Below are 15,226 nucleotides of genomic sequence, written 5' to 3' on the forward strand. Positions count from 1 at the left end.
ACTATTTAAGTGACTGACACTGAGGGTGCATTGCATTCACATGCACATGCACACACACATGCACGCACACATGCACACACGCACATGCACACACGCATACATGCACACACACACATGCACACACCCCTACATGCACATGCACACACACCCCCACACACGCACATGCACACACACACATGCACACACGCATACATGTCAGATTTTCATGCTTCTTAGAAACGTTATATCCAAACATTAACCTTTTTTATCCCATATCTGAACTTTAAATCATGTTGTTGAACTAATAATAAACTATTTCTGTCATAGAGGGTATGTAGAGATTTTAGTCCCCACAGTGTGATAAATACACACATCAAAATGAGGTAGAAACCACGACTGAACCCGGAACTAAACCAGTACTATAAAAGTGCTAAACTGAGCCTAAGAGGTGTCTGTTCTGTTACTGGTGTCTGCTTTGTGATCTGAAGTCATGTTTGATCTTAAATGTGTCCCTACAATCAAACCTAATTCATTGACCGTATTGACATTTGTAACCATTACAAATGTTGTTTTTACTACAGCAGTTTGACTCAATCTTCTGTTCTTCTCCTCTTTCTCTCCCTCTTCACCTTCACCTCGCTCTTTCTCCCTCTCTCTCACACCCTCTCTCTTTCTCCCTTTCTTTCTTTCCCTCTCTTTCTCTCCCTGTCTTTCTCTCCTTCTCTTTTCCTCTCTCCCACTCTCCTGTCTCTCCTCCCTCTCTCTATCTCTCCTGCCTCCCCCTCTCTGACCTTCTCTCCCTCTTTCTTATCTCTTTCTCTCTCCTGCCTTCCCCTCTCTCCTCTCTGACCCTCTCTCTCCTCTCTCCCTCTCTCCTGCGTCTCCCTCTCTTCTCTCTGATCCTCTTTCTCCCTCTTTCCTCTCTCCTGCCTTCCCCTCGCTCCTCTCTGACCCTCTCTCTCCTCTCTCTTGCGTCTCCCTCTCTTCTCTCTGATCCTCTTTCTCCCTCTCTCTCCTCTCTCCTGCCTCCCCCTCTCTCCTCTCTGACCCTCTCTCTCCATCTCTCCCTCTCTCTCCCTCTCTCCTCTCTGTGGGAAATGAGGATCTGTGATTAGTCTGAGGAATGAGACCAGACAGGGTCAGAGGCTTTACAGTTTGTTCTGGGCCTTAAAGTGTCCACACGAGTCCTGACTGACCACACAGCTGCCCCTGTCTCTCCTCGCCCCTGTCTACAACGTCTCTCACTCTCCTCTTTCCCTCCTTCTCTCACTCTCATCCCTTTCTTTTCCACCTCTTCCTTCGCTCCCTGTCTCTTTCTCTCTCTCTCCTTCCTCTCCCTCCCTCTCCTAATCACTTTCTACCTTATCACTCTTTTCCTCTGTCCCTCTATCCCTCTTTTCTTTCTTTTCCTCTCCCTGCACTCTCTCATTCTCCCTATCTTCTTCTCTCTTTCATCCCTTGCTCCTTCTCTCTTTTTCCCTCTTTTATACTTTTCTTCTCCTTCTCTTTTCTCTCACTCTCTTCTGTCCCCCTGTCTCCCTCTCTCCTCCCCGTCCACTCCTATTTTCTCTCACCCCCCACTCTGTCTCCCTCTCTCTCCCTCTCTCGTTTGTCACCCTCTCTCCTCCTCTCTTATTTCAAATGTCAACACTTGTTTAAAATGAACCGTTTGCCCAAATTCTATCCCGTAAAAAGCTCAAAAGTTCAAATCTAATCACCTTCTCATTGATCATCAAAATCATTGCAATTGAATGTGTTTTCCAAGATCGTTCAACCCTAATCCAAACCATCACCAAACACGTTCTTGCATCCTCACTGTTAACAAACTAAATCTAGACTGGTTCTGTCAAAGTAAAGACGCCTTTTTGCTCTTAAGTACTTTTTGCTTTTTATTTGAGCGAGATTCCCACGTATTTTTCCTCGGGATGTAACAAGATTTTGTACACATACATATATATATACATACACACATACACAAATATATACACACATATACATACATACATACACACATATACACACACAAATATATACACACATACATACATATACATATGTACATTTACACATACATACATATACACATACATACACACCCCTACATACACACATATACACACACATACATACACACATATACATACACATATACATACACACACACACCCCTACATACATATACACACACACACACCTACATACAAATACACACACACACGTATATTTACACATACATACATACACACACACACACATACACACATGTACATTTATACATACATACATACACATACATACACACACACACACAGACCATCTCCCTTTCTCACTTCCCTCTCCTCCTCTCCTCTCTCAGTCCTTCTCTTCCCTCTCTCTCCTCCTCTCCTCTCTCAGTCCTTCTCTTCCCTCTCTCTCCTCCTCTCCTCTCTCAGTCCTTCTCTTCCCTCTCTCTCCTCCTCTCCTCTCTCACTCCTTCTCTTCCCTCTCCTCCTCTCCTCTCTCAGTCCTTCTCTTCTCTCTCCTCCTCTCCTCTCTCACTCCTTCTCTTCCCCGCTCTCTCCTTCAGCCTGTCACTTAGTCATACAGCTGTGGGGGCGTTCGCTCGGCCCACTCTCTCCGCCGGCCTCAGAGCTGCACTTGTCAAAGCCCACATCACCTCTGTGTCCACACCCACCTGTGACAGAGGAGCACATCCATTTATCTGACCCATAATCACTCCTAATACACAAGTACAGCAGCTTTCATAATCATATACATTTACAATGCACTTTGTCCTAACGATTCAGTAGTGAAATAAACATATACATATACAGAAGCTCAGTTTATTTACTGATTCCAAGGTTGGCGGTTTGAATCCTGCTTTTGATGTAAACTACATTGGTTGAATGCTCCCACAGATGAACGTTGCTGTTGTGTCCTTGGGCAAGACACTTAAAGGTCCTATATTCCAAAACTTAACTCTTGTGAGCTTTAAGCCATGTTATAATGTAACAGGGATTAAACCTCCTCGAGCTGTGTTTTGTTTCATTCCAGTAATTAATTTGAGTAATCCTTTATTATTAAATGCTATTAGTATTATATAAATAATAAATAAATATTAAATACTATTATATAAATATTATATAAATATTTCACCTTGTGATGTCACGAAGCAGTAGTTTTTGAATTAATAGCTACATTTTACCTTTTGTTCAATAGAAATTGGCAGTTCCATGACTGAAATTATCCAAATGATTCTAGTGAAGATATATAGATTTTAAACACAGTGGAGCACTTCCTGTATTACCACATGACATCACAAGGTGGAACTGAGTGGTTTTGGTTTAAGAGAGGAACTCACACTAAATGTGCAGGGTTTGTGTGTTAAACATGTGAATGAAACAAAGCACAACCCCAGGAACATTTCTGATCTATGTTATAATGTTGTTTCCTCATCACAAAACAGTGTAATATGGGCCCTTTGACCCCTCCTCACCCCTTTGACCCCTCCTCACCCCTTTGACCCCTCCTCGCCCCTTTGACCCCTCCTCACCCCATTGTCTGTGTACACTGATGTGTTTTTGAATGGGCGAGCGGTTCCTTAATGTAAAGCGCTTTGAGTGCCTTGAAGGTGGAAAAGCGTTATATAAACATGTGACCATTTACATGTTTCCTCAAGCCTTAAAAACTTCGCAATTTAATGATTTCTATTTATTTCAAAACTGATCATTATGAAACCTATGGCAGCCTCCCAAAACATATCCCATAGGTAGAATCCTTCAGTTAAGGTAGTCCCGACCAAGCTCAAGGTCTTCAAATGGGTCTCAGGGTGGGACACTGTTTCACCCATTACTCCTGACGGGTTGCCCCAGCGGCATTGAAGGACGGGTCAAATGCAGAGGACAAGCATAGTGCACCAACCTTATGAGTTCTTTCTCGTCTGTAAAGTGTAATCCAACCACAGTAGTTTAGCATTAGCTTATCACACAGCTCCACTATGGCTCTGCATCACCTGTCCCCACTCCACACATCATGTTTAGATATATATCATTGGACAGGACCATCATTTAAGAGATGTTTTGACCCAGCTGTTAGCAGTCACAGTGCAGCTTCTAATACAGTCATTTGTGTTGGTTTGTTTTAATTTTTTATGATGAGTTCATGATGCGCCAGCAGCAAATCATGAAGTTGATGCTTTCAGAGTAAACGCTTACTATAACCTTGAACATGTACTAAAAATGAGATTTTCTCAAACTGCCTCTGTCGGTACACAAGGCCCTCTGCAGTTAAGAGTTTTTGATTTGCTTAGAGACAAATCTATTTTCATGGGTTAATCATGATATATCTTCTCCGTGGTAACTTTAGACCCATTTTAATCCTTGTTTAGCCCTATATTAGTCCAAGTTTAATTGAGGTGAAAAGTTTGAGAACGACTGAACTAAATAATCGTGCCAATAAACTAAATCTCTATTGGATATGGAGATGCAAGTTTTTATGGGTGTGTTGTTGTTGTGTGGCTGTTCACCTCACTCCTCCACTGCACAGCCATAACCCAGATTCTCCACCACAGCTCTCATTCACGTTGCATGTTCTTGTAACACTTTGTGATCGCTGCTTAATATTTAACTAAAAAAGATAAAGATGTTTGCCCAGACTGCCCTTTCAGACCATCAGTTGTTGTTTTGAGGATGCAAACTGGAACAGTACAACAGTGTCTGGTGCATTTTTAGACTATAAAGTGCAGCTTCAATTTACTGTAAACAAAAGGCATAAATAATAAGTCTAAATTCTGAAATTAACTGATTTGTCTAGCAACTACCACTACAACTACAACAACTACTACAACATTACTACTACTACTACAACATTACTACTACTACTACTACAACTAAAGCTACAGCAACTACTACTACTACAACATTACTACTACTACTACAACTAAAGCTACAGCTGCAACTACTACTACAACATTACTACTACTCCTACAACTAAAGCTACAGCTGCAACTACTACTACAACATTACTACTACTACTACTACAACTAAAGGTACATCTGCAACTACTACTACAACATTACTACTACTACTACTACAACTAAAGCTACAGCTGCAACTACTACTACAACATTACTACTACTACTACAACAACTAAAGCTACAGCTGCAACTACTACTACAACATTACTACTACTACTACTACAACTAAAGCTACAGCTGCAACTACTACTACAACATTACTACTACTACAACAACTAAAGCTACAGCTGCAACTACTACTACAACATTACTACTACTACTACTACAACTAAAGCTACAGCTGCAACTACTACTACAACATTACTACTACTACTACTACAACTAAAGCTACAGCTGCAACTACTACTACAACATTACTACTACTACAACATTACTACTACTACTACTACAACTAAAGCTACAGCTGCAACTACTACTACAACATTACTACTACTACTACAACTAAAGCTACACCTGCAACTACTACTACAACATTACTACTACTACTACTACAACTAAAGCTACAGCTGCAACTACTACTACAACATTACTACTACTACTACTACAACTAAAGCTACAGCTGCAACTACTACTGCAACTGCTACAGCTACTACTATAGCTACAACTCTTACTACAACTGCAACTACTACAACTGAACTACAACTCAACTACTACTACTACTGCTACAACTACTAATACAAGTACTACTACAAGTACTACAACTACAGTACAGTAGTTGTAGTACTACTACTACTATTTAGTAGTAATAACAATAATAATAATTCTTAAAAAAAAAAAAAAGTCCGCATAATCATAATTATTCATGTGCTCCAAACTCAGTGGTGGTAAGCTGCCTTCGACCACGACCAACACACACACTCACACACAGTTTTCATACTAGGCAAGGTGGGTGAAGTGTTTTGACTAAGGGCACAACGACAGACCCTCGGGTTGAGGGACCACTGCTCTAATCACAGAGCCACTGTCGCCCACTTACAGTTTGTGTTTCCTGTCTCCTGTGCCTTACATTTTCCATCCTCTCATTAATTATGGCTAATATGTTTCTAACTGATGCACTATGCAGTTTTTCTGGTTTGGGTCCACTATCTGCTTGTCTCCATGGACATGTTACTGCATAGCCTGGAATATTCCTCAGTATGGCATTAAACTTATCTATCTTGCATGTATTTCATTGCAGGAGCTTTCATTGCTCAAAAACGCCAAATCCTAACTGAGCCTCAGATCTGACCCATTTCCGACAGCATCACCTTGTCTCCATGTGGATAAAATGCCATACCATGGAGCATTTGAGGCAAAGCAATAACATCTTTGTGGAGGCAAGCAGTTGATGAACCCTGCACCAGAAAAGTGACACAGTGCAGCTTTAAAGCAGTACATAATGAATTCCTGATGTCTCGTTTGACTGATGTTGTGGAAGGACATGAGTCTGTCAGCCGCTCTGATCTCTAAACGCAGGGCCCGTGTTGCTTCGACACGACTCTGTAAATTATAGACAATTAAGAACAATCCTGGCAGGGTAATTATAGACATTCACACTTGCCCTGTGTTTTTGTGAGTTGTGCTCCTTTTCATATGTGTTTCTGAGTCTAGCATGGCTCCAACACATGGCTGCAACACAGTTTAGTAGTTGATAAGCAAATTTATATGTATTCATTTATTTTGAATAGTCGACTACTCAAAGATTATTTCTATTATACATTGAGATTTTTTAAAATACATTTTGAACAAAATAAAGGTTACATTTTTATTTTTATTTTCATGTATCTTTATTTATACAGAGAGAACCAGACTGTTTCATGAGCGCCCTGTTAAAATACAGAACAATACAAACAAAAACAAATGACTACATAGGTCAATTTTTAAAACATGAAAAACAGGAGCAGGTGTGAGTATAAATGTTTATCCCCAGCATTATTAAAAGTTCAACAGACAAGTGAGATATTCAGGCGGTTTATGAAGTAGTCCCTTATAAATCTATTTTAGTGCATTTAGTGCGTTCAGTGTGGTTCTCTTCTGACAGATAGTGATGGCCAGCCTACGTTTTCATCAAATGTACAGTAATGGGTTTTAAATTCATCACCTTTTCTGACACGAAGAGATAAGTGAAAGAGTGAATCTAAAGGTGTTAAAGCAGTGGCTGAAGTCTGCAAGTGGATTGTATCTCCATATGACTGAAGGCTTTTTAGAAAGAGAGTATTTTAGAATAAAGTGTATTATTGACTATAATCTTGTATATTGTTTTTACGTTTTGATTTATTGGGCGTGTTTTTTCCACTGATCCGAAGGTTACCGATTTGAATGCTGTTGTTGTGTCCTTGATCAAGACACTTAACCCACCTCGCCCCCAGTGTCTGCGTACACTGGTGTCTGAATGGGTGAGTGCTTCCTTGATGTAAAGCGCTTTGAGTGAGTTGAAAGAGGAAAAGGGCTATGATTTCAAAATATAATACAACCATTTTGACACTTTATTTAATGTTTTCTCGGACTCTTTCAGTGGAATTGGGTTCCATAACTCCAAAAAATATTGTAATATGTAATAGTCGACTAGTCATAATTGTTCTGATACGTGGTTGCAGCCCTGGAGTTTATAGTTCTACCATACGACCTGTCTAAATTTACTGCAGACGTTTCTATTGGCTAACGCTGAAGCTTCACATTTAGACCATAGCACATGTCGATGGCAGCACATGCTCTGAATAGTTCCAACAGGTGAGCGTCCTGCTGTAGACGTGTGGCATTTGAGCTTCAGGTCAGTGGGTCACTCAGCTCTGGAGATGAAAGATTATGATTGGTTGCTTCCGATGGTGGATTTATTGTATTAATATAAATGATTAACAGAATCCAGTGTAATGTTTAAGGTGGATTTAAGCGGTGATATTAAAGCAGACCTTTTGTGCTTGAGCCTGCTGTATATCGATAATCAATGACACCAGCGGATCATGTTATAATTTGCACATTCGCAAATGACTTAATAAAAGAAACTAGTCTGCTGTCTTCTGCATTAGAAAAGTACGGTGCCCAGTGAGAGCTGACGTCACAGTAAATCTCATCATAACAAAGACCCGTGTAGCTGTCGGCGCCTACTACGGAGAGCTGCACGTCACGTTAGCGAGCAGCGGATTTTTTTTATTATTTATGACTATATGACACTGCCAAATTTTACACGTATTACAGATTAAAAAATAAAATTGAAGAACAAAGTAAGTACAGAGCAGTGGCCGTGTAGCAGTGACTATGAAAACAATATGGCGTCTTTAAAATAACCGATTAAACATTGCTCAAACATGCACAAATCACTCTAAATACAACTTCAAGAAGGTAAAAACGAAGAGGAAATAGGTCGGCTTTAACAACTGACATTCTACCAGGGCTGCAAGATTTTTCAAAATAAAATCCAAATCACAATTTGAATGGATGGCAGTAATGTAAGTTATACAGTTTTCTCTACAAATAATAAAATATCCAGTCGTACAATGAAAAAAAGAAAATGAAAAAAAGTTGAAATGGTTTAGACCTTCACAAACATGTTCTGAAATACATGGGATTCAGATTTTAGTCTTCGATCAAATGTCAGCACCTGTTTAAAATGAACCCTTTGACTAAATTGTAACCCATTAAACATAAAGTGCAAATCTAATCACCTTTGCAGTGCTCGTCAAAATCATTGTAATTAGATGTTTTCCAAGATCGTTAAACCCTAATCCAAACCATCACCAAACACATTCTTGCATTCTCACTTTGGTTCTCTCACACTAAAGACACCATTTTAGTATTTGAGCAAGATTCCCATGTATTTCTCCTCGGGATGGAACGAGATCTTGTGCCAAAAGATCTTGTAAGCTCAATTTACCACCAATCTGCAATAATGAGTGCTATAGAAGCCATGGTTTATGTTTACACCTAAAATCAAATGGATTGTTTCTGCAGTGAACGAGGCTTGGTTAGGCCGATTACACTTGGCATGAGCTCAAACACAGCAGGACTGCAGGATGACTGTGTGTTTTTGAATGGTCTTACAAAGCCACCATATCAAATACTCTCCATTGTTCTTCCGTATTCTCTCATAAACGTATTTCTGTTCCTCTGTCTCTGCTCAGGTGATCATCAACAGCACCATCTCTCCCAACATGACTTTCACAAAGACCTCACAGAAGTTTGGGCAGTGGGCAGATAGTCGAGCCAACACAGTGTTTGGACTGGGCTTTGCCTCCGAGCAGCAGCTGTCCAAGGTCAGACCCGAGCACAGCAGCATTCGTCCACTTCAGAAGACACTGTATTCATGGGTCCTCATGGTTTTCTGTCTGTGACATTTTGAGGAATTTTTTCCTCCATTCAAAAAATATAATATTTATTTTTAAATTGTTAATTGCTATGGCAAGGATAGTTTGGTATAAAGAGACCACTCAGACTAAGGCTGGTATGACAAAGTAATGAATTAGTCTTTTCAAGGTATTAGCTGATTACAATTTTTGGTTCAATTGTATTTTTTCTTTTTAAAAACACTTAAATATGTCTTTCAATTATAATTTCCGAAATCTATACAAAACTGAATTTTAACTGGTGCCATTTACAGCAAAACTTTCTGATGTTGGCATGTCACTTGTTTGATTCCATGGAAACAGAACGCTAAAACCATACTTTGGAACATTGTGCATGGCGGTGGATGCATTTATGTCATACTGTGTAATAATTTAGCATAATTTCCAGCAGGTGTCCCTGCTTGTCTATTTTTGAGCTAAAAAGTTACATGGTGGGGCTTTCACCATGATTCCAGTCTTAATTTCACAGACATAAGCAAAACAGACTTTAAAATGACGCCTACTTAAAGGTCCTATATTATGCAAAATTGACTGTTGTGACCTTTAAGCCATATTATAATGTTGTTACCTCCTCAGAAACATACCTGAAGTTGTGTTTTGTTTCATTCACATGTTTGAGTAATCTTTTATTATTAGTCTGTCTATATCTCCAAAGCTAAAAATGCTCTGTTCCACCTTGTGATGTCATGAAGCGGTAGTTTTCAAGTTAAAAGCTACTTTTTACCTTCTGAGATTGGCAATTCCAGGACTGAAATTATTCAAATGATTCTAGTGAAGGTGTATGGAGTTTAAAAACACAGTGGAGCACACACTGTATTACCAAATGACATCACAAGTTGAAATGGAGTGTTTTCTGTTCAGGGTTTGTGTGTAAAAACATGTGTGAATGATGCAAAACACAACTCTGGGTATGTTTGTTATAATGTTGTTTCCTCATCACCGAGATCACAAAATAGCGTAATGGCCCCTTTAACAAAAAAGTCTAATTTCTTCTTCCAAACTCTGAACTCTGATCTATTCCCTGCAGACCAATTTAGAAGCCAAAGCTTATTATTCAGAACGATTGGATCTCGAATTTAATAGTGTTGAAATTGAAACTGTTGTGGTCTCTGTTTTTTTCCCATGGTTGAGTAGTTCCAAGTATTATTCTATGTACCTACTGTAGTAATAAAGTTCTTATCTTTCCTATCTAATTATCTTTATTTTTATCTGTGTTCAACTGCATTGGGGGCAAGTGAAGCAATCAGGCTAGGATTTCACGCAAATACCAAAATTAAAACTCTCAATCCTCTTCCTTTCCTATCAGATAATTACATTAACAAACCCAGGCAATTTTCTCTTGCAAACTAATCCCTGTATTTTTGTGTCTTTTTTTTTTGTACATTTTTAGTTTGCGGAGAAATTTCAGGAGGTAAAAGAAGCCGCCAAACTCGCCAGGGATAAATCTCAAGAGAAAGGAGAGACAATGAGCAATCACTCACAGGTAAAAATCATGTTTCGTTTGTTTTGTATGTGATTAAATGGGTGATTTTTAGACGCATCATTCGATTAGTCTGTAGTGTTCAAATGACACAGGGACAGGCCACATTACCATTGTTAATATGCAGATTGTGTTTCTGTGGTTGGATAAATACAGCAGGAAGTGGGAGCGGCATTGTGGGAAGAAGGTGCCTTGTTTTGTTATGTCATTAATGCTCATGTTTTTGATGTTTTATGGACACAACAGCGAAATATGCGGGCAGCGGGTTAATACGAACATCTTAAGAACAAAATGACAAGTTTGACAGCAGCAGTTACAGAGAGAGGACTGACAGTTTTTCAATAGAAAGTGAATTGGAGCCAGAGTGAATGGAGCTGGAAGTGCGCCCACGCTCACTACCTATTTGGAACGTGGCGGCTAGCAGGTTAGCTATGTCCATTTACATATACAGTCTATGAGGCGTAATAAAAAAAATCCAGAATGGAGAAAACATGGATTCAAAATGGCAACAAAATAGTTTCAATAATGAACTGATACCAGATCTAAATAAATAAAAATCTGGTTGGTAGCAAAACCTCTGCTACTAAACTAAATAAATCAGCTGTTTTAGTTTGATTCCTTGATATATTTTACTTCTGGATGTGTGTGAATTCTTTAAAACAAAAAGTAAGTTTGCTTTTCTATTACGAAGGATATAAACACTGAGTTATTAGTTTAAATTTCACCAAAATCCTACTTGAAAATGTGTTGTTGTGACAGGCCTATTCTTTGGACAGTGTAGGAGTGAAGCCCTCATGCAGATTGCAAAGTCACGGTTGTTCCTGCGTAGATTTGTGCTGTGAAAAGCAAGTCCAAGGGCAAGCGCAAGCATAACTTATTTAGTGAAACATTTGAAAATACCATAGAATTGATTCGGGAACAGGCTCGTGCCCCCATTGGAGAGTATTACATCATCACATTCAGGGTCTGAGATATTCACAGTTTATAGCTTCTGTTGCTGTTTTCACAACATTAGCGGCACAGCAGGGAAGGTGAAGATTTAAATGGTTTTGTGTTGCTCTGTTTCTCATGCAAATGCCAAGAGATTGTGATTCAGTGCATTTTAAGAGTGGAATTACAATATGCCATTTGGACAGAACAGAAGTTGTTAGTGGGGCGGATCAATGCTGAGGGCTAGGACTCTTAGGAGTTGCAGCAGCAGTAGGTGGATTGGCGGTGAGTTTAATGCCGTACAGTGGAAAATTCCAGGCAAAGCAATAGCATCTCCATAAGCAGTAGGTTGTGTCTGGCTGAGGAAAGAGACACGCTGGTTTCTGTTGATGGGTTTACACTCAAGGAATCAAATACATAAGGTTTTGAAGGGACTCATTTAAATTTCCCTACAGCATTTCCTGGTTGTTACGAAGTTAGATTGACTCACTTAGGATCGATTGCTTATGCCTTGGCATTTTGGATCTGGGGCGACAGTAGTTCAGTTGGTAGTTGGAGTGTTTGTCCGCTGATCTGGATTGGCGGTTGGCGGTTTAAATGCCGCTCCCGACATAAACATCTTTGGGAGAGAGGTCAGATATACTGCGTACACTGGTGTATGAATGTCTGTAAGAATGAGTGAGTGGTTCCTTGCTGTAAAGTAGTTTGAGTGCCTTGAGGGTGGAAACGCGCTTTATAAAAATGTGACCATGATCATGTTTGCAAAATTTTTCAGAGCACATTCTACACTCTGAATTTTGACTGTTGAATTTTAGAACTCAAATGTGTTTTTTCAGAGTTAAATAATTCAAATAAAATAAATTATCTTCCATATTGAGTAGACTATTTACCTCTTTCCAAAACAAAAATACTGGCTTCTTGCATATTCATAAAAGAATGTAATATAGAACATAGAAATGTCTTGGCTCTCAAACTTGATCAAACTCTTACCCTTTGAGACTTTTGATGGCCAGTTGCGCATCTCCTCCTTTGACTGTGGACACATGCACATAGTACAAAATACTCAGTGGGTTGTGTATTTTTATTAAATTTAAGCCTGTACTTCCATTTGAAACACTTTTGCAATATTACCCTTGTTAGACCTTGCCTATTTTCTTTGTCAAAACTACCTGTATCATAATTGGGAACCACTGCTGCCATTTTACATTTTTACAACAAAACATACACTACCAGTCAAAAGTTTGAACACACCCTCTCATACATTTTTTTTTCTTTAATTTTACTACTTTCTACATTTTATATACAGAAGACATCAAACATATGAAGCAAGATATATGGAATTATTAGTGAAATAATGCTGCTAAATGTTTTTCGATAAAGCAAAGGGTGGTTACTTTGAGGATTTGAATATTTACCTTTTTTCTTTGTTACATAATTCCATATATATCTTATTTCTACATTTTATATACACACAGAAGACATCAAATATATGAAAGTAGTGAGATAAAGAAAAAAAACACTGAATGAGATGGTGTGTCCTTTGAGTGGTAGTGTACATATTCACCTTTTCCCCTTTTAGTCTCTGCAGATTATTATACGAGTAATCTTGCATTCTATCATTATAACGCTATTTAAATGACTTCACTCAGAGCTTTAGCTGTTCGATGCTGCAGTTCTTCTAAAGCACTAACCTAAAGTGAGAAAGTTGTTTTTAGCTCAGTCACAATGCAGACTAATGGAGTGAATGTGCTCCATGCTGCCTCTGCTCAGTGGGAGTCTGGTGACTGCTGTTGGCACAGCTTGAATTTATGTGTCAAGTGCAGGCATTTGAGATAAACGCTACAAAGTGTTAGTGTTTTTAAATGTGAAATGTATCTTATTCATCGCCAAGTCACAACATTATAAGGATTTAAGAGCAGCTTGCCACTATTTAAAGTGAAGGTGATTGTCATGTTTTGGTGAGTAATATTTATCTAGTTTTACATTAGTGAAGTGGCAGTTTGTGGGAAAAAAGTTGAGAGCCTCTATGTCATCAACACAAAACCCCATTTCTCTGGCAGTTTGAATCTTGGCAAATAATAAGTATTGTGTAAATTTCACCTGGCAAACTATGGAGGTAAATCTGGAAGGTGAACCTAAAGGTGCGTTCGTGCATTCATGTGTTGGACGCCTCTAGTTGGACGCCTCTAGTTGGACGCCTCTAGTTGGACGCCTCTAGTTGGACGCCTCTAGTTGGACGCCTCTAGTTGGACGCCTCTAGTTGGACGCCTTTGAATTTGAGGAGAAAAGACTCCAATGCATGTTATGGACACCGTGGATGCACGTTGAGGAAAAATATTTGACGCACGTCCAGGACGTCCGTTGCGGTCTGCGAGTGCCTTTTGGATGTTTTGTTTTCCCTGTGTCTTTAAGAACTCTGCAGACCAGGCTGAGAGAGTGGCTTTAGTCTATTTATTATATAAAATGCTAGCTTTATGCTAGCCGGTATGCCCGGCATAATTAAGTTGCCGCTAGTTTGTGGCTGATGTTTTTTTCCCGGATAATGATGTCGCTAAATCACTGGAGTGTAGTCTCTGATTGGTTGATGCCACACGTCAAACGGCAAAAGCATGGGTCCAAAAATAATTTTCTCTCTCTCTACTTCCTCATCACGGACTAGTGCCTCCCACTATGTGACGTTAGAATCACCACATGACCAATTCTGACCCATCAGACCAATAGCTGCCAGCGTGGAGCTGACACAGGCTCAGACCGGGGCTAGGGTAAATCTTACAAAGCTAAATTTTAAGTGCTTTGAGGATTTAGGATTTTAAAATGTTCATGTTGTGAAAATACAGAAGAATTCCTACAAAATTTGACTTTTGTGAAAGCTGTGGATGCCCTGTCAGCTGAACATCGAAAAATCCATTGCACTCTTCTTTCTGGGCTCAAGCTCCTAGGAGCTGCAGTACCTGGAGTGGTCACTAGTCAGTCTCATACCGAGACAGAGGGAGAACGTCTTATCCAGTTCTCATTATAGATCCATGACCGACAACTACACAGCTCTTTGTTGTAATGATGTTTATTGTGACATTTTGTTGGGTAATATTTATCTAGTTTTACATCAGTTAAGTGTCAGTTTGAGGGGAAAAAAATTGGGAGAAATACAAAAATACAAGAAGTAGCGCTGAGTTCTAAAAATACATTCCTCTAACTGTGTAGCCAGCATTGAAAACCCCATCCAAAGTGCAGGGACAAGTTGCATGCAAGGAAGCCATTTCTCTGGCACTGACATTATTATTTCATTTTCTGACTTATTCAGCTGCAAATAAAACTTAACATTATAGTTCTTACAGGAAAGTGTTCACTCGAGCGGTAACAAACATGTCAGCCACACTAGTCCTCCTCAAGAGCGCCTAGAAAGTGCACCTCACAAAGAGCACCCACAAAGCCTCATTATAGACCATCTGCAGCCTTTGCACACTGGCTTTTTTGTAATGAGTCCAGAGGGTGCCAGTGTACAAC

General features: G+C 39.4%; 1 protein-coding gene across 1 annotated transcript in view; it reads left to right on the forward strand.

Annotated features, from left to right (window-relative positions):
* homer2 (homer scaffold protein 2) overlaps positions 1 to 15,226 on the forward strand; it is a 78,957-nt gene that overhangs the window by 30,619 nt on the left and 33,112 nt on the right. The window contains exons 4-5 of the mRNA XM_055232381.1: positions 9,091 to 9,222; positions 10,703 to 10,795. Of these exons, the coding sequence (XP_055088356.1) occupies positions 9,091 to 9,222; positions 10,703 to 10,795 (225 nt within the window). The remainder of the gene's footprint in view (positions 1 to 9,090; positions 9,223 to 10,702; positions 10,796 to 15,226) is intronic.

Source organism: Periophthalmus magnuspinnatus, chromosome 3 (assembly GCF_009829125.3).
Source record: "Periophthalmus magnuspinnatus isolate fPerMag1 chromosome 3, fPerMag1.2.pri, whole genome shotgun sequence".
Classification (NCBI taxonomy): Eukaryota; Metazoa; Chordata; class Actinopteri; order Gobiiformes; family Gobiidae; genus Periophthalmus; species Periophthalmus magnuspinnatus.